The 23,549-nt window shown below is 46.7% G+C and overlaps 1 protein-coding gene across 12 annotated transcripts in view; it reads left to right on the top strand.

The window, feature by feature from the left end:
- The window catches only part of MRAS (muscle RAS oncogene homolog), a 41,377-nt gene extending 18,583 nt beyond the window's left edge, over positions 1 to 22,794 (top strand). For 8 of the 12 annotated variants that reach the window (XM_080399543.1, XM_080399549.1, XM_080399552.1 and 5 more), the window contains 5 exons: positions 4,107 to 4,320; positions 13,699 to 13,852; positions 17,184 to 17,283; positions 18,600 to 18,679; positions 21,810 to 22,794. In XM_080399543.1, the coding sequence (XP_080255669.1) occupies positions 4,128 to 4,320; positions 13,699 to 13,852; positions 17,184 to 17,283; positions 18,600 to 18,679; positions 21,810 to 21,909 (627 nt within the window). In that variant the 5' untranslated portion in view covers positions 4,107 to 4,127 and the 3' untranslated portion in view covers positions 21,910 to 22,794. The remainder of the gene's footprint in view (positions 1 to 4,106; positions 4,321 to 13,698; positions 13,853 to 17,183; positions 17,284 to 18,599; positions 18,680 to 21,809) is intronic. The other 4 variants (XM_080399544.1, XM_080399542.1, XM_080399550.1 and 1 more) reach the window with 1 other exon arrangement.
- The last annotated feature ends 755 nt before the right edge of the window (positions 22,795 to 23,549 follow it).

Below are 23,549 nucleotides of genomic sequence, written 5' to 3' on the forward strand. Positions count from 1 at the left end.
AACACAGGAAAATCAGCCCGAGCCTTGTGCACTTGCCCGTAGCAACGTAACGAGCCAGCACAGAAGTTCTGTACACCTTTGGGAGTGTTTAATATTTTCCAGGTGGTGACATGTGTTGTTTTTAAGGTTTGATTTATTGTCTGGTTTAGATGATAATCTTGTCAAGGTATGAGCTGTCTACTTGCTTTGGTTATTGGGGCAGGTGGAGGTGTAGAGGGACTGAAGTACTTGGCTTTTGGAGGGTTTGCGTTATGTACCTACATGTTGGGAACACAGGACCTGCCATCTCAGTAGAAGGAGGATTGTTTCCATGAGCTGTAGAAACAGCCCTGCAGAAACATCTAAACTTGCTGCTGCCTTTTGACGCTCAATAGAAGTTTTCATCTATTCATCCTAGCATCACCTAAAATACAGGGGTTTGTGCTCAACAAACCAGCCTACAGTTCTTGATCATTTTTTTTTTAAACTATTTTTTTTCAGTTCAGTCCTTGCATTTTTTTCCAGGCTACGCAATACCCAGTCTGATAGCTTAGACGTACAGTATGACCAGAATTCTAGAAACAATGGGAAGCAAATGCCCCAGTTCAACCCATAAGTGTTTTGGGCAGAGTCACAGTTTGTACAATGGGCTAAATATTATCCTAGTACTTTGGGGAGAGTTGCATGCAAGATAAGCTTGAGGCTTCGTAGGAGCAAGTTAAAGGGGCTGGTACAAAATGTCAATGAAAATGTAATGCTTGTCTGCTGAGCAGTAGCTTGTGGTTTTGTGATGAGGTCAAAAATCATGCACAAATGGAGTATGGTTTTTGCATCTGCAGCCTGTCCCCCTCGGTGTCAGTAACAATCGGTCTTTCATACCGCCTGGCCGGAGCCACTCTGCTGTGTAAAGAAGGGCGGGGTGAAGTCTTGGCCACAGGCAAAGCAAAAAATTCTCATTAGTTGTGTTGGAGGGCAGGATTTTAGCCAGGGTCTCTGTCCTAAAGAGCCTCTGAGGATTTTCTGACCTAAGCAGGGTTACACAGAAGGAAAACTTGGTCTTCCAAGCAAAAATGACAAATTTAGTTGAAATTTGTGGGTTTCTGTGCAGGCAAGCATGCTGCTTGTTGATGTGTGATCTTGTAAATGTGAAAAAGTTGCTTACTCTCCCAAATTTGAGCTAAGAAACTTTTCCTTGGGATTCTGGTGAGGAACTGCTCTAAGACTGGTTGAGACCTCAGCTGGTGCTTGGTCTCCTTTTCCCCATCCAGCAGCTGTTGCTTGCAGTGGAAATTCTTGCTGTTCTCAAGAATTTCCTCCAAAGATAGTTTAGAAATGAGCAGAGTTGATGGTGTTTCTCTTTGCCATGAATATTTTGGCTTGTCTCAACTCGGACAAGAAGGCTTTGCAGTTCTTTCCTGCCTCAGCGTTCTCACCTCTGTGATCACTCTCTCTCTCTCCCTCCTATGGGATGTTCTTTTTAGAGAAGAAACGAAGACAGTTCATATACATTTGGTTCGTGTCCAGTACACAGCCTTAATTAGGGGTCAAGGTATTCAACCTGCACAACGTACAGATTACGCATATGGGCAGTTACTCCTGTGTTTGCAGAAGTCCCTCAGGTGCAAGCTGTACCTTGTCATTGTGCATAATGTGGGGGGGAGCATGGAGGAGAGGGGATTCCCTCATCTAGAAAATTTTTTCTCTTTTGGCATTGAGCTGTGACTGTAGGTGGGAAGGTAACTTCTGGAGTTGTGTCCCGCTGGCACTATCTGGATTATGCTGTGGTGATCAGAAGCAAGAATTATCAAGGAAACCTTGTTCTCATGCCTACCTTGTGGACAGAAAAAGCATGGGGTGAATCAGTCAACTTTCATTGTCTTGATACTGTCTTTGGGCATTGCTGTGCTTTGAGTGGTGCTCTCACAGCATGCCTCAGGTCACCTGCTAACACTGAATGTTTTCACGGGTTGCCTTTTAGATTATGGCTCAATTTCCACTGCTGCTTTGGCCTGAGGCTGCTTTTCACACAATTAAAACTTAACTGTGGACGTTCACAACCGGTTTTATGTTGTCTCCTTTCATACACTTGCCCACATGCAGGGGAAGGTGGGTGTGTAGTGGGGGAAGAAGCTGGTTAGCAGAGCTGTGAAACGGCTGTGAAAAGCCCTTGCTCAAGTGACAGGTCTCCAGTGCACAGTAAGGAACATGGGCCCCCCACGCGCACCAGGTCAAAAGTGCCTGTTGTGGTTCAATGATTTTGATTAAACTGAAATAGTGATTTGGGAGAAAGGGACTAGAGAAACCAGAAACTGAAGCTCAAAGTCAGGTATTTTCTTCAATGTGAAGCCAGACAATTAGGGGGTTACGTTCGTGTTTTGAAAAACAGTCCAAGCTGCCTTTCGGGCCTCTTCAGAAACACAGAAATGAAGTGTTTTGTTTGGAAAATATGAACAATGAAAGATTTTCTGGAACAATGTTGGTTTGGGGTTTTTTCTATACTATAGGCTGAAATGAAGTTATGTTAGTTGGCAGCTCGACTTGCAGTGTGCGTGCAGCAGCTGGGCAGCCGTGGCTCCTGAGCACCACCTGGGCCAGCTGCGGCACTGAGCACATCGGCCTTGCTCGGTGCTTTCTGAGAACAAAAAAGTTAAAAGTCCTCTTCTTCACAGAGAAAAAATCCCTATGGTTATCAGGAAATCCTCCAAAACCTTGGGGGGGGGGGGGAGGGAGCGCGTAGTGGGGATACAGATGCTGACAGTTTGTGGAGGTTGCCTCAGAGCAGTCCTTGTCCCCCTCGGTGCAGACCCCAGCCAGCACCTGCAGCACCAAGAGCAGGAGCAGGACAGGAATGGATGGGAGCAGGTGCCTGCACAAAGTGTCACCGCAGCTGCTCTCGTGCTTGATGGTTTGCGTCAAAAAAACCAATACCAAGGAAATCAACACCCCTCTTAAGCCTCATCATTAGGATGGATTATTTTATTTTTTTTTAAACTGTAAAACCTCCCCAAAAATGCAACGGTCATTCAAACCTGGGAGATGGCCGCCCATTTCCCATGTGACTTGCATAAGCATCACTGCTGCTGTGGGCAGGTGGAGGGCACTGCCCTCCATAGAGTCATTTATGTTGGGAAAAAACTTTAAGATCTTCAAGTCCAACCGCTAACATAGCATAGGTACAAAACCACTTGCCTGGCTTCTTAAATAAGCAGCCGCTGCTGTTGAGTGTTGAAATGGGCCGTTCAGCAATGGCTGCCTCTTCTCCTTTCTCAACACGTGTGCAGTTGCCCAGTTGCAGCCGGTGAATTTTTTTCTTTAAGAGTCAGTTCCTCCGCAGCTCGCAGAGAGGGGAGCGGTGTGACAGCGCTGTGGGGGAAGCTGCTCGCCTGGCTCTCCCTGCTGTGTCATAGCCACAGAAACCAGCCTTCCTGCCACCACGGGGCTGGAGGTGTCTTTTTTTTTAAAAAAAAAAAAAAAAAAAGCCGAAACAAAAACCACCTGTTGTTCCTGGCCTGCTGCCTTCTTGGTTTTATTTCTCAAACATGAAAATGAGGGAGAAGCAAGCAGCTAAGTGCATTTTTGTCTGCTGGCAGGGCCAGGACTGGATCTCTAACTCTGGTTTCATCCCTCACTGCCACTTCTGCCTGCAGATCTGGCCCCAGGATGTAACGTACCAGTTCATGTTTGCTGTACGGCTGGTTGAGCAGCACAGAACAGCACAGCTCCAGTTTATTAATGAGGTTTGCTCGCTGGCAACTGGAAGTTACCCGGAGCTTGGCAGCTGTGCTGAGCCAGGGTGATTTTTGGCATGGCCGCGTGGGCCCAGCCCCTGTAGGAAAAGTGTGCGGATGATACAAGTTTTGCACATGCGTTTGGTGGCAATTAGTGATCCTTGTAGCTGAGGCAGGAGTAAACAAGCACAGCAGTGGGGTTGTCTGCGCTTCTAAGTGATGGCTCTGAGTTGCAGTAGAGCTGCTGGGGAGGTTAGGTGCTGCTGCTCCTGTCCAAAAGAACTTTGGATGTCCGTACTGCCTTCATCCTCACTTCCCAGGCAGCAGGTAAAAGCTGCCCTGTGCATGTTGCCCTCTTTTTGTTGCTAACGAGTGATCGGAGATGATCTCTTTCTCCAGCAGATCTAGCACACTGGAAGCATGGCTACAAGTGCCGTTCCCAGCGAAAACCTCCCCACGTACAAGCTGGTGGTGGTTGGAGACGGTGGCGTGGGGAAGAGCGCTCTCACCATTCAGTTTTTCCAGAAGATTTTTGTGCCAGACTATGACCCAACTATTGAAGACTCCTATCTGAAGCACACAGAAATAGATGGGCAATGGGCAATTCTTGATGGTAAGCAAGCTACTCTCGTTGTTTCTCTTCCTTCTAGCTAAGCATAAGAGCAAATCGACTTCAATGCCTCCCACAGCCTGTTGTGCCCTTGTGTCCATCCTGCTCTCCTGTGAGCTGCCAGGAATTTGAATGCAAACTGGCCTGTGAGCTGCGGTGCATGGTTTGCAGCTGATCTTCAGCAAAGCTTCTGCTTCCAGTTGCAGTGGTTCCAGTTCTGCACAGAAGTGTTTCTTGAAGTATTTCTTGCAGGAGGGTGAAAACCTATAGATCATCATAGATAACTGGGGTAGGCTTCTATGAAGCTGAATTATAGCACTGTGAGGTGACTGTTGCTAATGATACTTCGTTGTGGTTAGGCTCATCCCCTGGGAAATAACAGTGAGTGGGTAACTGGATGAGGGTTATAACCAGAAAGAACATTTAATCAAAACTGTCATCCACTGACAGTGAAAAATTATAATACCTCTTAACTCCCATCATTCAGGCATGATGTTTTCATATCTAGTTACCTGTTTCATTTAAATACAGGTAGGGTACCAGCCTGGGGAGCTGCTATAACCGTTACCTTTCACTTCTTTGAAGAAAAACCGCTTTTTAAAAAAAAAACAAAACACCTACCCACAAACAAAGAAAAAACCCAAGAAACACCCCCTAAACAAAACCAAAACCAAAAAACCCAACCCCCCCAAAAAAACAAAACTAAAAAATCTTGATTCTGCAGGTGAGGACAAAGCCCTGTATTACCTAAAGCTACAGCTTAATAGTTTGTGCTGCAAGGGACAGACTAGCCACAGCTATAAGGGGAATCTCGATGTTAAATGTTTGGCTTTATACAATAATTAGTTAGTATTTAAAAGCAAGCAATTATTTTGTGCCTTAATTACCCAAGTGCATGTATGTGGCCACTAACACAACTGAACTAAATTTAACCTCACTTGTGTTGAGTTCCTACCTCTGCCCTCTTGTCATGAAGGCGCTGAAGATCTTTGGTGTCTCTGTGTATGTGCCATTGGTGTGGGGACAGAAAACCAGGGGATTTGCATGAGTGGTGGAATGTGGAGGCTGGTGGGCATTTGCTGTGATGACCATAAGCTTGGTCTGGAAACCTGAGGTCTTAGTTGCACTTGTAAGGATTTATCAGATACAATTTAGTGAGTACAAATGTCCCCAAGGTCCTTAAAGAACAGCCATTACTCAGTATTTAAAAAAACCCAAAGAGCATAATCTTGCCAACGTTTTTTCATTTAAATATGTTAGTGGTTGATAGCTGATATGAGGGAGTATTTGTGAAATTGGTCCCCAAATGTTTCTTCTGTTGTCATCTGCATCAGATATGCCTGCTCTCATTTAAGCACCACATAATGTACCTGGGCACCTTTTATTTTTTAAAATGCCAGTGCTGTATGAAAGAAAAATCCAATCTTGCTGTAAGTAAAATCCATTCTTTTTAGTCTAGATTCCAGCCCCCTAAAATGAGCAACCTTTATCTTCGCTAGTGCGCCTTGTGTTCTGATATAACAGTACCAGCTGCTGTGCACATTGGTGTTGGCTGGAACAGCCTGGGTTTATTTGAATTATTTGAAAGTAGAAAAGGCATCTAACACTGAATATTTGAATTTTTGTTTAGTCAAAAAAACAGAAGACAATCCTGACCTGGGTGTGACTGGGCTATGAGGTTGTTTGCCAACAAGCAGAAACTTAACCTTTTGTTTTAAGGAAAAAACCTTTCTTTTGCCCAGACGGAGTTTAGTGGCTATACTTAGGCTGAACTGAATTTGACTGTGGCCTTGAATGGCATGTTGGGAATCCCTGACTTTCAGAGTTCACGTGCCCACAGATGCCTTGCAGCCACAGAAGTGAAACTGCAGCTTCTCCTTCTCTTTCCTACTGCCTGAGAATTTGAACCATCAGAATTTTGGAAGAAAGGCAATATTATTGCTTGGAAAAGCATGTGAGCCTTTACCATTTGCCCAGTAGAAACATGGCATAAAGACTGACTAGCACGTGTGTTTTCTGCCACAGTTTTCTGTCACAGGCTTTGGATTTAGGCCATTCTCAGAGGTCACCATATACTTGGACAGCTGCTCTTGTGGTTGCACGTGGTGACATGAATCACTTGTGGTATAAAATTAGGGACAAACATGATTGGAAGGGTAAAGATGCATCATGATAAATTACTAGACTTTCCAGTTGTCCTTTATGATCAAATCCTTTACAAGCTGATGTTTCATGCAGGGCTTGGTGGGAAGAAGCTGCCCACCCCCAAAATAGGAACTAGTTTTAGAAGATGAGACTACCAAGTGAGGATATATCATGAAGAGCCTTATAAGTTTCTAAGTTTGCAGAAATATTTATAAAAAAAAAAAAGCCAAATACATTGGCATCAAACAACTTAATTAAAATTAAAAAAAAAAAAAAGAAAAGAAAACACAGCCCACCCTCTTCCAGGCTGTTGCCTGAGCAGTTCTGTACAAAGCGTCTCTAGCATTTGGTATCTGCACCAGCATTATGTTGTAAAAAAACCCTTGTGCTAGCCAGCTTGCATAAAACATTTGGCTTCCCTCCATGAAGACCTCCACCCACATTCATTCAATGGCACTAACTGGCAGTGTGATGAAATGTTTAACTTGCATTTTTCTCCTTTGCTGAAATCACTCACTGAAAGTAGACTTAAATGGAACAGGCTTTTATTTCACGTTTTAGACCTTGGAGCCAAACCTACATTCAAACTCTTCTTTTGCATATTTGCTCTCTGGCTTGGGCATGTCTCTGTGTCTATTTTCTCATCAAAGAATAGTCTATGATAGTTCCCTGCCACCCAGAAGAATGTGGGACCTGTGTTTGGTGTGTTCAAGTCCAACACTACACAAAAATACTTTGTTGTTGGCCTAACACCAGCTTTATAAGACTATCGATGCAATGTTTGGAGGACAAGAGTGGAACAGGGCACTTAACCTGAATAAGGGATGCACAGGCAATTTGTGACCAGCCCATGTTTTCAGTTGCTGCCACCCCAATGAGGCTTCATGATCAGCCTCCAATTTTCTCTGCATATGTTATCTTCATTTATTCCCTGCTGTTCATCTTGAAATCAGCATGGTGATGTGCTTGGTTAAATGCATTCACACGCAGGTGCTGTATAGACACATCAGGTCAGAATTAAGTGGGGGGGCAGGGTTAATTGGCTTTGATTAGCTGTTGCTCCAATTGAGTTGCTGTCATTAATTTTGTATGCTCCTGGCTGCAAAATGCCAGTCTGGAATTACTAATCTGGGTATGAAGCCAAAAGTGCAATACCTTAATGTGGCAAAAAATTGCCAACGGTTCAAAGTTCCTTATGGCTCATAAACCACACAGAGATTAAAAGGTGGGGAGGAAGAGGAGAGGAAGAGATGGCCACAAGCATGTGGCTTGGGCATGTTGATGAATCGGGCTAAGCTCTTGTCACCTGTCAGTAGGGCTGTGCCAGTTGGTACCAGCAAAGCAAGGAGTTTTGCCTGTGTGTTGGGCGAAAAGGGGCTGTGGTCTTCCTCCTTTTCCCTTTCTTTCCCCTGGTACGATAAACTCTCCCTGCCTAGGAGTTGTCTTCCTACTCCTGAGCTTCAGTTTTCCATTTTATTTCTCCTCTGCCCAAGTTCCCCTCTCAGCCCCTGGGTGCCCTTGTGTTGGGCAAGACGGGCACAGCCCTGGTGTGCGCCCCTGTGGAGTAACGTGCCTTCCCCTGGGCTCCCTCTCTGCCCTTCCCACCCGTGTCTCCCATGCATCCTTAGTGCTGAGGGGTTTTGCAGTTAGTCATCCCAGGACAGGCTGTCTGCTTTTCTCCTCAGGAAGCTTGGGAACAATTCAACCAGGAGGCCAGAGGGAGACCAAAGGTCACTGCAGACTTGCAGGCAGAAGGGTTGGTTTGCAGCTCATTTTTTTACTATTATTATTCTTATTATTTAAAATTTGGGAACTGTCATTGAAAGAATTAAAATTCAAATTAAGTTTTTGCGTTCATTCTTTTATTTGTGTGTACAGTATTTTCCCTCCCTTAATTGCTGGGATTTTGCAATCTTGAAAGAGGTTGTGTGTTGGGGTTTTTTTTGTCTTGGGTTGTGGGGATTATTATCCTGCCAGGAAAATTTTGATGTTGCAACATGGAAAACACAAGGCTTTGAATACTTGCCCTTTGTTAAAGAAAGAGCTCCTTTAAGGGCTCGCATCTTTATTCTGTTTATTGATGTGACAGCCTTTCTTCTGAAAGCCCCTCTTTTCTTTTTCTTAAAGAAAGGGCAAGAATTCAAGTACTCGGGTTTTCCATGTTATAACATCTGTGTATTTAGTTAGGGCACAGAAGAAGGGCTCATAAAAGCCCCAGTGTTTTCCCATCATGTGTTTTTCCCTGAGGAAAGCTCTCATGCTGGGATTAGTATGGCTGTATCTGAGAAGGAGCAGAAGCATCAGAATGACCAAGCTGAAGCATCTACCTCGCTTTGCACACAGCGTGGGCACCTCATACCTCTTCAGGGTGACTTGGGGTATGGGAATAGAGAACATGAGCCATGGCCACTGTTGTCTGCTCAGCCTCTAACATACTAACTCATCAGGTGAAGCCAATGGCTGGGGCGGGTGCCCTCTCCCACTGTGCTGCCGATGGAAGGAAGACAAAGATGTGGGGACGGCTTTTCTCAGCCTGAGACTTTTTAGTTTGACTTGTCAATTCAAGTTAAGTTTTCCCTTGAGCTCAGCTACCAAGCTGCAGGGCCGCTGGGGATGGACTTTCTCTCTGGCCCCACCTTTTGAGGCAGAGCTGCCATGCCAAAAGAAAAGCAAGACTTGGAGAGAGAAGTACAGTGAGGAATCCAGCTGTGTAACCTGTGGCCCCCTGACGGTGCCACGTTCCCAGTTCTGCTCTTTGCTCCAGGGACTTTTCCTTTACTTCATATTAAGAACTCAAACAAGCAGAAAACGCCTGGAGTCGGATGCCTTTGCACTGCTCCTCTCCCTGGCACTGTGACCCCAGGTTCCTATCTGCCTGCTGACCCATCCGGCCCCTTAAAGGCTTGCACGTGTCTTGGGCTTATGTAGCCAAAGGGATTTCACTGGACACTGCTTGCAAAAATCAAGTCGTACACATGGCGCTTGCCTTTGCAAGCGTGAGATCAAGGTAGGCACAAACAACTGCATCCTGTCCCTGAGCTTCCTGGCGTGCAGCCACTCTTCTGGATGCTGGAAAGCACGGAGCCCCGAGAGCCACACTGGGCTGCTCTCAGGACTGGCTGCAGCCATGTGCAGTTGCTGCTTGGAACAGGGTGCTGGTGTCTGATTTGGACAGTGAAACCCAAGGGCTAAAGGATAGAAAATGGGTTTAACCTGCCTGTCCGGCCATCTTTGGCCCCTTCAGTGCTGTGGACAGTGGAGAAACTCAATCTGGAGTTGATCTATACAGCTACTTGTCCAGCAATGTAAAGATAAAGACGTAGGAGGAAATTTTGTGTAGGTACAAAAAGAGAAGAGGAACTCACCTGCACAACCAGATCTGAGATCCCCAAAGGCTGTGTTTGGATCTGAACTGAATCCAGCCTAGGCTCTAGAAAAAGCAATGCTGTGACTTAGATTTCATAGTATGTCTCTGCCCTTGGCTTAGATTTGCATGCCTGTGTCTCTGCATGAGCACTCAGAGCACTGCTGGTTGCAAAGACATTGCCACATAAAATACCTGGAAGCATCAAGTGCTTCTATTTTGGGCCACAAATTCCTGTGTATTCCTGGGCTCCTGTGTCTGCTCGGAAGAGCACTCTAAGCAGTCACACTCTTGCCTAACCCATCGGGATTCACAGGAAAATGGTGTGGAGATTTCTAAGGGGTCAGGATTCAATTAGCAAGTAGTTCATTGCAACAGTTGGGGTCACATCCACCGGAGAGCAGAAAAGGCCAGCTCTTCACTCAGCAACCTCCTACCTGTGAAGCAGGAGACCTCCCTGCTGGGCTCTCACAGCCTAATTGCTTTTAGTTTAGTCTCCAGCTGATTGCATGATAGTTCTGTAAAATGGCTTTGCCCTCTTTGGGTGTCTGTTGCTACATCAGGCATAGTCCTTGTCTTCTCTCTCCTTGATCTTTACCCAAATGCTTTCATTAATGCTCCTGCTTGCTGCTTCTTCGGTCAAGTTTGTGGGAACTTCACCAAGTTTGCTGTTGGAAGTCCCTGACCATGTGCTGTGCAGCCTATGAATGTGATTTCAGTTCTTGGAAGAATGAGGTAGGGGAAACCCGCTGTGCTTTGGTCCAGCCTTGTCTCCACATTGGCTTTCATGCGCTGCCAGCGGGGCAACTGCCAGTAAGAGGCAACTGCTGTTTTAAAGTGTACTGAGAAAGGGAGAGCTCACAGTTCTTCTCTGCTCATGATTATTTCCATGTCTTCTGACATCCCATCTGCAGAAATGGGGAATTTTAAAAGAAGGTGAGTGCTGGCTAACATCCTAAACCTCGTCACCCCTTCAGGAAGCCAGTCAAATCACCTTCCCAACGTTTGTTTCTCCTTGCTGCTTTCACATTTCTGTAGGTGAGTCTTCTTGAAGCTTTTATGCCACAAGATTACACCAGCAGCAAAGCTGCTTGCATCTGGCCCTTTTTCAGTGCTGGTGCTTTCCAGGATGTGGTCCCATCCTGCCTACAAAGGATTGGGGTCACACTCTCCTCTCTGATTGTTTACAATGCACGTAGCACAGCAGTTTTAGGATGTGGGGGTTGTCTTTATGAAGAACATACTTAAAGTTAAAACAAGGACTTTCTCTGGCCATCCACATGATGCTTCACTTTGTATGAATAACTCATGTGAGATTAACCTTAACCTTCACTGCTGAATGTCTTTTACTTGCATTTTCAAAGTGCCATTTTAGATGCTGCCTGGACTTGCTCGCCTTTCTACAAATGCTGCAAATGAATTCCCTTTAAATAGCAGCTGCTGACACAGCAGCTCTGCCTGTGTTTAGTGTGGTGCCATGGCCAAGATCCAGGCAAGGTAGGAGTGGCAGGAGCACAGCCCCATGCTGTCCCTTTGGGTATCCCTGCAGCCCCCCCGCCTGCCCAGGGCTTGTCCCCTGGCTTCTCGCAGGCAGGGCAGAGCTTTGGATGGACAGCAGCTGGGGGTGGGCTGCTGGGTGAAAGAGCAGAGCTGAATGCTCCTCATGTGTTTCATGGGAGGTTTGCAAATGTGCCAGAGCAAGGGGAAGTCCCTAAGCAAATTACCATGCAGGATACGGCACATCCATCTCCACCTTCCTGCCCACGGCTTCTGCTCAGGCACCTGCCCTGTCTCAGGGGGAGGGAGGGCAGGAGAGCCCGGCCCCCTGCGAGAAGCTGTTGTCCCCCCGACAAGTTGGGTATGTGTGCCGGAGAGGGGGAGTGTTCATGCGTGCGTGTGTGTGTTGGTTGTCAGTGCTGAGCCCTGCCCTGACATCGGTCCAGCTGGTGCAGGAGTCAGATGAGGGCAGCCCAGCCTCTCCTTACAGGTTGGGTGGGTAATTTCCTTTTCCATCCTAGCCACGCGGTCTTGGCCTTATTCCATGGTAGCAGTTCTGCCCAAGGCATAGAAATTCACCAGCACATGCTGTGTCTTTGGGTTCGTTTTCTATTTTATTTTTTTTACAGTCCTCAAGGATAGCCTGGGTGTCTGTTTGCCAAAACCCTAGATTTAGAGGGGAGAAGCAGGAGGAAAGGCTGTGAAGAGACACCTGTGACTTTACAACAAGTTCCAGCTAGTTGGCAAACAAGCTTAAATTTCTGGATCTCTGTAGGAGCCTAGAAGCTCTTTTTACATTAAGGATTCATGGAAATTGACATTCAAGACCAGCTAAGGCAGGTGAACAAATGAGGCTGAAGGCTTTGAAGGACCCACCATCACCAAGTAAGGTCTCCCAGGTCCTCCAGTGTAGCTGCCTTTTCTCCAATAGCGAACGTGTGTGAGCTGGTTCGTGGGGTGCACTGTGACATGCAGCATGTCCACCTGCGGCCACCCGTGCTGATTCAGCACGTAACACCGGCAGCAAAGTGGGCTTTATCCTGGCCCCATCTGGAAACTGGGACAACCTGGGTACTTCCCCCTACAGGGAACATCTTGCTAGGACTGTGGGCCTGCTCAGACTAGAAAAACCCGTATCAAGCCCTGCTGCTCTGTCAGCAGTACACTCCTGCCACAGTCTCCATCCACTGGTGCCCTGGGCTTTCCCCATCACCTGTGGGCAGCAGATGCTTATGCTGTGGCTGTACCACAGAGGCGGAAACAGTTTTCTCACCCAGCCCAGTTGACTGGGATGTGAAAAAGTTCCCAGTCATCATGGAGGTCCCTCATTTGCCTCAAGGGCAAAACGATGCGTTAGGACTATTACTTCTGAGCAGCTGATGCACTTTAAGCTCACACTGCATTTGTACTGGCACAGCCTAAACTGATGAAGTCCTTTTGTACTTTCCTCCTGCCTGTCAAAATCCTGGCAGTGTACAAAGCTGGGGCCCACGAATTGGTATTGATGTGTACATCAGTATGTGGTGTTTACCCAGAAGACTGGTGTAGCTTGCTTCAGATGTGGTCAATGATGTAGCTGATGGGACACCCTGTGTGGAGAACCAGTGAGTTATGGTTACATTTGTGAGTTTAACCTAGTAAGCAGCAGCATCTGGGTTGCTGCCACAACTGTGGTGTTTTAGGGGATTTAAGCATAGGTGTAGGCATTGTCAATGTACAGAAACACAATTGCTATATAGGATATGCAAGTCACTTAAAGCTTTTCTACCTGTTTTAATTAGTTTCTCAATATCACACACTACAGGACTAAATATTTAAGGGGAGCTCCTCAAGGCTTTACCATCTTACTCTGAAAGCATGTAATTTTGTAGAAATAATACCCAGGTACTGAGAAAAGGAAAACACTTGTAGCTGTTACTCTGGGTTGTCTCCCAGCTCTGCTTCACCATGCAGTTTGTAATTGTCCCTGATGTTTAAACTGGTGTTTACTTACTCTTCCAGTCTTAGGGTTTTCCATGCAAAGAACAGAGAGAGCTGGGAGAGGGAAAAAACGGACGGCTGGGAAATACTTTGAGCCATATCTTGCCAGAGGAGCAGCTCCCCAGGTTCGGTGGTCAGCACTTGGTACTGGAAAAGGAAAGTAAAACCCACATAGTCGTCTTCCCCTCTATCCGCTTCCAGAACAGGCACACAGTGATGAGTGGGCTCTGGGAGCATTTTTTGTTTTGTAGCAAGAAACCACCTTGTCCATCTTTGTCAAATCTTGCAGCCTTTGAGAGCACCAAGCCCAGTGGAGGCAGAAGGGCCATGTAGGACACACAGTGGTGACAGCAGGTCCTCACAGTAACTGAAAACCTTTCTCTCTTCTGTCCTAGTGCTGGATACTGCAGGCCAAGAGGAGTTCAGCGCAATGCGGGAGCAGTACATGAGGACCGGAGATGGTTTTCTTATAGTCTACTCGGTGACAGACAAGGCTAGCTTCGAGCACGTGGACCGGTTCCACCAGCTGATCCTCAGAGTCAAGGACAGGTGGGTTCCATGCAGCTGGGCACTGCCTGACCCCGCTCCTGCCAGCCACTCTGGAGACCATGCCATGGCGGCGGTGGCATGTCTCACCCTGCCTTTTGCCTCCTGGGTGTCCTGGAGCAAATCCTTGCATGTGGGTTTGTGGATCTACGTACAAGGAATAAGAAGTATTTTTCCCTTTCTGATAAGCATGTAGTGCTTTCAATGTAGAAAAGTTCAGCAGTGTTATGATGGAGGTGCAAATGGGTCTGGAAGGGAGAAGCTCCTGCCGGAACGGTCTGGCAGAGCGGCGTGAGCCCGCCAGGTCAGGCACCTTTGCAGGTAACCGGTTTGGCTCTGGAGAGCGAGGAAGGATGCTCCGTGCACAGTGCAGGCACTTTGGGAACACCATCAGGGAGTCAGCCAGTATTCAGCCCTAATCATTTTGTGTGTCCTGGCAGCATCCTCCTTTTCCTGGCTTCAGTTTGTGCCAAACAAACCTTAGAAGGTCCTTCATGATTTGGGACTCTGAACAAGTGTCTTGAAGGGGGAAAAGCACCTCGTGTTTGAAGGAACTGTGTTTCTTACAAGGGTTGTAACGCAGTTAATGTGCCGTGCTCTGCAGCAGCTATTTTCAGTGAATAAAAAGATCTCTCCATGACTGGGGAGAAAGCAAGAGAGGTCACCTGCTCCCCTCCCTGTGCGTGCGTGGGAGAAGGTAGCGCCGAGAGTTTGATCGTGGCAAGCAAATGGGTCCTGGCAGAGCGAGGGCAAGCTGCCAGTTATCTGCGAGATAACTCCCTCTTCCCATCCCTGTTAGAGAGACGATGAATCTGTCCTCACTGGGTGGGGTGTGAATTAAGCCCTTATATATCTGCAGCTTTGAAACACTTAGTTTTTCCATTCATAATGACTTTTAATTATGGAAGTCATCAAGAAAAGCCACCAGAGGGTTCGGGCCTCGTTGCTGGCTTCCTTTTGCAGCTCTGAATAACTTCCCCACAGGAAGGGTGGGCTCGTATCATGTGAGGTTCACAGCTGACAGCTCTTCCAGTAAAGCATCCAAAGCGGAGCCCACAAGAGTGAAAAGTAAAGGAAAACCCACCCTTTGATTTCATCTAAATGAAGAAAAAAGTCAGTCACTCAGTCTGCCTCCCAGATCAGGACAGACTTTTTCTTCACTGCTAGTTCAGCTTGGGGCAAAGTAAATCTGTTTCTGAAAGCTGAAGAAGGTGGGACAGCGTCTCCTGTAACCTGCCCCAAACCAGCGCCGGTTTTATCTAATTTAACTTTGTGAAAATAAGATGCAGTGTTCATTGTTTTGCTCTGGACTGAAACTTTCCCCGCTCTGCACGCCGTGTGAATGCTGCAGCCGGCGTGTGAGAAGCAGGAAGTGAAACGGGCCGGCCGGGCACTTGTTTTTGTCTCCCTGCTCAAAGCCACCTAAACGCTGCGCACGGGGAGCCTCACGCTTCACCCAGAACCTGAGCTCGTTCAGAAAATCACGGCGGTAGGAGCAATGTGCGTGAAGAAACCGGCCGGCCAGACCCACAGGTAGCTGGGAGCAGAGCATTGCTCTGGCGTCCAAGATAACAGTCGGTTTTGGCAATTTAAAATCCAAAGGAGTTGCAGGCTGCCACATTAGCATAGCTGTTCAAAGCCTTCCTCCTGTTTCTTGCCATAACCTTCATTACAGTAAAACTTACAACTATAGTAGCTTTGTCCAACTAGCAATCGTACAGCTTACAACAGGGAACAAAGTCCCCATAGAGTTTTATGCCTGGTGTAAACAAGGCAAATGAGATACCGTCCAAATGTAATCCCTTTCTTATCAGTCTGCTGCAAGCCAAAAGGGAATCAAATAATCCGGACAAGCAAGTGTTTTGCTCCAGAATGATCAGAGTCAAGATATATCGATGCTCAGGTATTAAAATTATATCAAAGCCACGTTATCAGAACAAATAACTGTAAGACTCATATAAAATGCAGAGTGCAGTACGGTATTTTTCCAGCCAGAGCAATGGGGCAGCATGCCAGAGAGAAGATGGAGCCCTTATCATCTTGATGAAAAATGACACAGAAATGCTGTCTGAAAATCCAGAGTTACTCAGGGAAGTGTTTTATGCAGAAATGAGTATGGCCAGCTGCTCTTTATCCCAATAAAATTAGCTGTGTTACAGCAGAGCACTGGAATCATTTTAGGAGGGTTTAAAGTTAAATATAAGAAAATAATATTGCAGTAACTGTCAGTTATCAGAAGGGACCTACTCCCTCCTAGCAGTGGGTAAAGACCCTGCAGCATGACTTTGCTCTCTGTGTCATGCAGCTGGAGGAGATGCTCCATATGGGGGCAGGGTGGGCAGCAGCTGCGCTGCCAGGACCTCCTGTGGCATGAGCTGCCTTGGCTCTGGTTAATCACTGGAGCTACGGGGGTTTCTGCCAGGGGAGAGCCTGACCCACATGCCTCATCAGGAGTGCCTTGCACTGGACGTGCTGTGGATAGATGGGTCTCTTCTCAGGTGGTGACTGAAGGCAGCCACGTGCTTGGTAAAGTTAGAGAAATACTGAGCAGTATTACAGAGGTCGATGGTTTTGGTACAAAAGGATGGTTGTTCATCAGCTTTTCACTCTGGGATTAGAAGCAGAAGATGGTAGGTAATAGCATCTGGAAGCTTACCGAGACTCCTTTGTTCCATCCAGCCTCCTTCCAGCTACCACTGTCAGTCTTTTAGCTTGTCTTGGGGTAACAGCTGATGGCCATCTTTGCTCCCAGTCATTGTCTCCTCCTTTTGATGCCCCTCTAAGCACCAGCTCCCAGAGTCCATCTGTTCTTCCCCCACGGTTGCTCTCAGTGGATGACTAGGACATGAACTGACGCCAGTTACTCTACCACACCTTGCTGCCTTGCAGTGACGAGCAGTTGCCAAGATATGCAGTTACTGAGATGCCTTAACTGTTACAAAAGAGTCCCAATCCCCTGTTCAAGATCAATTTCTATGTCTCAGTTAATTTCCTGACTAATTCTTTAGTTCTTTCTTCACCTAGTTGGATCTTCAGGCTTAGCTATTGTCAGGCATTGCAAAAATGATAACACTAAGACCTTGAACTGCCTGCAAGTAAGAATTAATATGTGTATGCATGCAATTTTTCAAGTAAATTTTTACAATATGATGTATGTGTGTGTAGCACAATCAGGGGGCTGATGTGTGTACATTTGGTCTTTCTGCTTCTTTACATGTACGTGCTACATCCGTAGCTGAGAATGTTAGATGTCAGCATCAGAAAGTGAAACTTATGCTCAGCATTTTTCATTGTAGTCTGCTAATAATTGGGTGGTGGTTTTGATTTTTTCCAGAGAGTCCTTTCCAATGATTTTGGTGGCAAACAAAGTTGATCTAATGCATTTACGGAAAATTACAAGAGAACAGGGAAGAGAAATGGCAACAAAACATAATGTAAGTTTGCGGGATTGTTTAATCGGCTGTTGTGAGTCCCATTACAGGCATTCAGAATTGAATTCTCTGCTCATTTGGAGCTGAATTAAAGCATTTCTTTTACAACTGAACATTTGCGATTACATTTTTGCCAACTACAAAGTAGTAGCTATGCAGTTTCCTTTCAGTAGGGCCACTTCACTGTTGAAACCAGAACCTCTGCTGTGCCCCAAGCTGCAGCAAAGCTGTGGCATCATGAAGCCGCCTGCACAAGGTGTCTGCAAGTGGCGAGAAATGTGAAATGTTCACAGTGAGGGAAGAAAGTGCACTATCCTGCAGTGAAAAGGTGGAGTCAGGCATCTGGAAGTATACCTGGGTATCTGTAGGAAGTGAGCTTGTTAAAGATAATGAAGTTACAGGGTGGTTAAGCCTATATGAATCTGGCCCACCATCTTAGCTCTGCATTATTCCAGCTGTAGTTTAGCCTGAGAAATTGGTCTTGGATGGGTGTAGATCACATGCCGCTGCACTAATCCCCTCTGAAACCAGCAGTCTGGAATACCCAGAGGGGAGACGACAACTCCGCTAGGAGGAACTGAATGGAAAGGTACATGGAAAGGCCTTAACACCTCTTGGCAACTTGCAGTGTCTAAATGGCAAGCTGCGTGGTGTGTCTGAACAAGCCACAATGGGCATTTGGCAGGGCCCGTTCGCTGCCTCCCCTCCCCAAGGAAGCTCTTTCCTGTAGGAGCCAGGACACCGAAACAGCAGCACAACCTGTATGCGCACACTTTGCAAAAGGCCGTGTATGAACATACCTTATCAGAGGCAGTTCTATAAATCTGCCAGCGTCCTGGACAAGCAATCTAGGAGGCCCCATCTGGCTGTCAGACTTTGAAGGAGAAGATCATTTTACACTGAAGGGGAATTGTAGTCATGGAATATTCATGCAGTAGTCCTAACAAAATGTGGCAAGCAAGAATTTTTGGCAAGTGCTCGTCTTTCGACAACCTTCGGCTATTTTCATGTCTGCAAGCACAACTATGGGGGAGAGAACATCTGATGACATGAAGCCTATGATTGTTCTTCCCCAAACCCGGAGCTCTGATAGCAGCTGGTTTGCCTGGTGCTTATTTTGGACCTTTTTTAAGTGCTCGTTGGTTTTGCTGTGAACGTGAAAGTGTTGATAGCGGTGTCACAACAACACTTTGTTTACCTGTATTTCCCTGGTCTCTTAGGCACCTGATTTCTCCAGCTTTTGGGGCTCTTCATTTTGAAACTGGTTTGCTACCAACATGTAGGCTCTTACTAATCTCTTTTGCATTGCACTTCTCCAGATTCCCTACATAGAGACTAGTGCCAAGGACCCACCATTGAATGTTGACAAGGCTTTCCATGATCTCGTGAGGGTAATAAGGTAAGCTGCAAACTCATCACTTGCTCACTGCCCGTGGATGGGATGTGCAGGAGTCCTGGCCTGGAGAGCTAGGAGCCAGCTTTTTGGGAGCAAGGGCCAAGTGGTTTGGTTGAGGGTTTCTGGGGTTTATTAAATTTTCTTGTCCTGTATCTGCACAAAGACATGACTAGCACTTAGTTACTCTTGCAGGACATCAGCGCTAGGCAGGTTGAGAACTAACTGTGGCCACAATGGCTATATTATTCAATGAACAGTGCAAAGCCTACTGTAAAGATTGGCTTTAACAGGCAGGCAGTAGGCTCTGGACCAGTAATTTGGGTTTTCGTAGCTTTCTCCTCTCAGGGTCTCGCGTTGCTAAAGGTTAAAAAGGACTGGCAAAAAATTCTACAAAATTCTAATGTTGTAGGTGACTGCTAACATTTTCTGCTCACCAAATGGAAAAAATTAAGCCGCTTTGTATGAAAAACAGCATGACCTAATGGCTAAGCCACAGGTTTCCTCCTCAAGACTGCAGAGGTTTGTTCCTAGTTTTGGCACGAGTCGCCTTTGCTCGCTTTGGCAAACGCCTGCTCTCCGGGCGAACCCCTGCTCCAGCTGCCAGCAGGGAGGGACTGCCTTCCAAAATCCCAGCTGCCCTGCAGGAAAAGAGCTGCACGCACATCTCGGCGTCTTTGCTGATAACCTCAGATCTCTCTAAGATTTGTTTTTCTGGCACCACTTGTCTGCCAGATTTTTCTGGGCCCTTATTTTTCGTGTTTTGGGAGGGTGCTGAGCTGAAATCATGCTCCTCCCCACCGTGCAGTCAGTGTGCCTCGCTCGGCAATTAAACCATGAGGCATTTATTCACAGCGTATCTGTACTTGCGAATCTTAGCGCAGCCTTGACTCAGTCTCCATCAAAAGCAGATGGTACTGCCCACTCTTCCCACATGTCTCAAAAGCAGGGGGCAGAAAGTCTTTAGAGAACTACAGAGCTGAGTTGGAAATGTCCCAGGCTATTTCCCAACTGTTCCGTAACTCAGCATTAGCTAGCTAAATAGTGCTGCTGTGTTACAGTGAGCCCTTACCCCCATCTATTCTGCTGGGGGTGGGGGGGGAAAGAAACATAGCCAAAATAAGGTGGTGAGGCAGTGTTTGCTTTCTCTACTTAATGCAAGTAAAGACAGGCTGGAAGGAGCATTGTAAGGAGGCATCACTGAATTCAAGCCCTGAAAATGCACTCCATAACCTCAAAAATAGGTGATGCACCTCAGTTCCCTGAGTAGTCATTGCAAAAGTCATTGCCAGCCAGGTGAAACCCTCCGTAGCACTGAGGGTACCGGAGGTGTTTGCAAGAGCTGGAACTTGGGTTACATCAAAGAGCAGAGAGATGCTGTGTGATGTAGCTGGTCATTTGCTGCAAAGCAGCTTAGCGTGGCCTTTGGACATAGCAAACTGTCCACAGCCGTAGGATGGCATCACCCACCGAGTACTGCTTTTCTTTTTTTAAGTGAGCTTTTCCAAATGACATGTACATTTACAGCTCCCTAATAGCTGTGTCATTCCTGGAGGGCTTTACAAACGCAGAGGCTCTCAGCCCGTGAGAGTTTGCAAGCTGAGGATGCTTGTTCAGGGTTGGCAGTGTTTGTGCTCCTTGCACTTGGCCGATTCCCAGTTTATTTAGCTTCATGTAAGAAACTTGTCTGGAAGTAATCCAGAAAGGAGTGGGGTGATTGAGTCTGCCTCACAGATCTTTTAAATTTCCTGATACCCCTTTTATGCTGCAGCGGTACATACACAAGGACTGTCACAGCAGAGATCTTGAGCAGGCGTGGGACGTGGTTTTCTGGATCTCTAAAACAGTTCCAGAACACTGTGAACAGCTTGCAGCCACTTAGTGGTTATCCAAATAAACTTTAAAGTATTCTTTTACTTCAGCTTTCTAGTTTTGAGCTTTAAAGTTCTATGTTTTTCATTCTTCCAGCTTTCATACTTGCTGAAAAAAAGCCCTTTATTAGTCAAAGCTGAGTTTTTCAGGTGGTTGCAAGCATTTGGGAGCTGAGGCTGTAAGAAAAACATCAGCTAAAGCCATAGTGATTTGCCTCCCAGCTATGTCTCATCTTGGTCTGGATAACTTGGTCTAAACACTTAGTTTAGTGCCCAGCATATTGCATAGCAAAGAGGCTGGTTTTGAACTATTCAGACTCTCAGGTTGGTTATTTTGACACTGTTTGAATCTATGGAAGCTGCTGGTGCTTGTATGGTTTATTTTGCAATGAAATCTAAGTCTATGGGCTGCCTGTTGGGTGCTTGAACTGCAAAGCTGCATTCTGTTCAATTTGCACTGCGGGGCTAGCTGAGTGGCTGCTGCAAACAGGTACAGTTGCAAACAGGCATTTGGGCAATGCCTCGTCTTAATGAAAAGGGAGAAGCCCTCAACAGAACATCACAGAGGTGGCTCACAATCCTGACCGATGGGCGCCGCCACGGCGCGGTGCAGGGGTGCTCGCAGCCGCGTGTTTCTGGTGGCTGTGACTTCAGACAGCCAGGGATATCTTTCTGGGGTTGGCTCGCTCCCTGTGCTCTGGTGCTCTTCACCACTTCCAAGGGAGGCCCAGAGACCCAGCAGCAGCAGACTCTGTTTTTTCATTATGGCTTTTTAGCCCCCCTCCGCAACCAAGTCCACAGCAGTGCAGCAGGCTAAGGGCAATGCTGAGTGAAAGCAGACCTTTCCAGGAGGGTTTATTTCTCTCTGCACTCTGTCTCTCTTTCATTCGCTTTCCTAATAAGCGTTAGCAGCAGTGTGATGGATGATGTTGCATTGCTTAGAGCATCCCTGTTTCCCAGCGCAGCCCCCTGGCAGGGGAGGAGGCAGCGGTTCACCCAGGGCAACTGGAGGCATAGTGCCCTGCCAGGACATACATCCCTGCTGTTAGTCTTAATGTTTGCTTATGGTTTGCTTTCTTCCTTAAAAATGCAGGTGTGTGTCTTGTTAGCTGTGTGGCTTGAAAAGCCACGTGGTGGTGGAAGGGTATGCGGAGATACATATGCAAATACACATGTGCATGCCACGATGCCGTTCTGCTGGTGCCCAGGGCTCTGGATGCTGAGGTCCAACCTGACCTTGTTTTCCTCTCTGTCTCCCAAAACAGGCAGCAGATCCCAGAGAAAAGCCAGAAGAAGAAGAAGAAGACCAAATGGCGAGGGGACAGAGCCACAGGCTCCCACAAACTCCAGTGCGTGATTTTGTGATGGGACTGCCTGGGAGTGTCTTGGATGCCTCCCTCCTCCCCACTTGACCCACCGCCAACCCAGGCGAGGAGCAGCAGCGCGAAACCCGCACGGCGATGCCTGCACGGCCCCACTGCCCCCCCAAGCTCCCCATGGCATCTCGGGCTTGGAGGAGGCGGCTCGACGGGGTCCAGACCCCCCTGGAGGGTGGCTTCGTGTCAGGGCCAGCGTGGGAGCCGTGCGAATGGGAGGCGGAAGGGATCAGCAGGACCTCAACTTTCAAACATCCCCAGCACCTTCCAGGGGCCTCCATGATGTTTATTTAAAAAAAAAAAAAAGGAAAAAAAAAAAAAGGGAAGAAGAAAAAAAAAGTGTTGGTTTTATCTGCAAACATATTTCTCCTTGTGACTCGTTTCTGAACAGCCATGAATAGCCCCGCTGTTGGTACAGCCGTCTGTGTATGTGTGGGGGAAGGGAAAGGACTTTTCTTTTCTTTCTCCTTTTTTTTTTTTTTTTTTTTGTCCTCCTCTCTCTTCTCCTTTTTCGTTGTTTGCTCAGCGAGTGTTGGGTTGCAAAGAAACACGGCTGGGGTTAGATGTTTTGCACTGAACTCTCTCTTAGGCGGCAGTGCCAAAACACGACTTCATATGAAAGTGCATAGATTTGGAGGAAGAAAATTAATTCCAGCTGCTCTGGGTGCTCCAGACATTGTGTCAGACTCTGGAGGGCAGCCAGCTCACAGACCATAAACTCCAGCTTAGGAAAGGAGGTTTGGGCTTGGATTATTTTTTTTATTCTTACCCTTTGTCAAGAGGTTTTGTTTCTGGTTTGTAATTTGGGGCATGTCAAAGTTAAGACATTTTGTTAACCTGGAAGTATTTAAATTAAAGTAATTTACAAATGGAAGGGGTATGTCATCTTTAAGTGCGGGAGAGGGGGAGAAAGGAAGTAAAACCTGAACTGAATTTGTTATCTGGGTGTTGAATTTCTCCCTCATAAATGCATGTAAAGTGGTGCGATCTAAATCCCTCTTTATTATTCCTTAACCTTTCCCTTCAAAGCCACTCTTGGATAGATGAATTGTTTTGCTTTTCCCAGGCTCATCTTGCACACGCAAAAAAAATCTGTTCATGGGCTTTGACTCAATGTTTCTTCTTCTTCTCCTCCCTCCTTCGCCGAGAGTTGGTGACTTGAAAGGAAGAGGTGTTTTGAAAATGATTCAAGTGGGATGTGTCTGTTCATAAGCTTACTGTATCTAAAATGTCTCCCTGAAAACAGCAAAAGCTAAGTATCTTGATCGTTATGAAAAGAGAAGGCAAAAAACCTGCAGCCATTGAAGCTGCCATCTGTGGCACCAGAGATATGGTTGTGCACATCCTGGAGGGGCCACATTTTCTTTCACACTTTTCCTGGCACTCGGAACTGCAGTGGCAAATTTTTCGTTAAATTAATGGATTGTCACCTGCTGGACTGAAGCCATCGGCTCCATTCGCAGGGTCACCAAACCCCTTTAAAAGTAACGATTTGCTTTTCATCAGCTTGAATCCTACTCAGATATGCTTTATGGGCATGACTTAAAATATTGGCAGAGATGCCCGAGATTTATGTGTCTGAGTGCAGAATATCCTGGTATTGGATACTGAAGATCCATTCAGGATGGT

The sequence above is a fragment of the Falco punctatus genome (assembly GCF_963210335.1).
Source record: "Falco punctatus genome assembly, chromosome: 8".
Taxonomy (NCBI): domain Eukaryota; kingdom Metazoa; phylum Chordata; class Aves; order Falconiformes; family Falconidae; genus Falco; species Falco punctatus.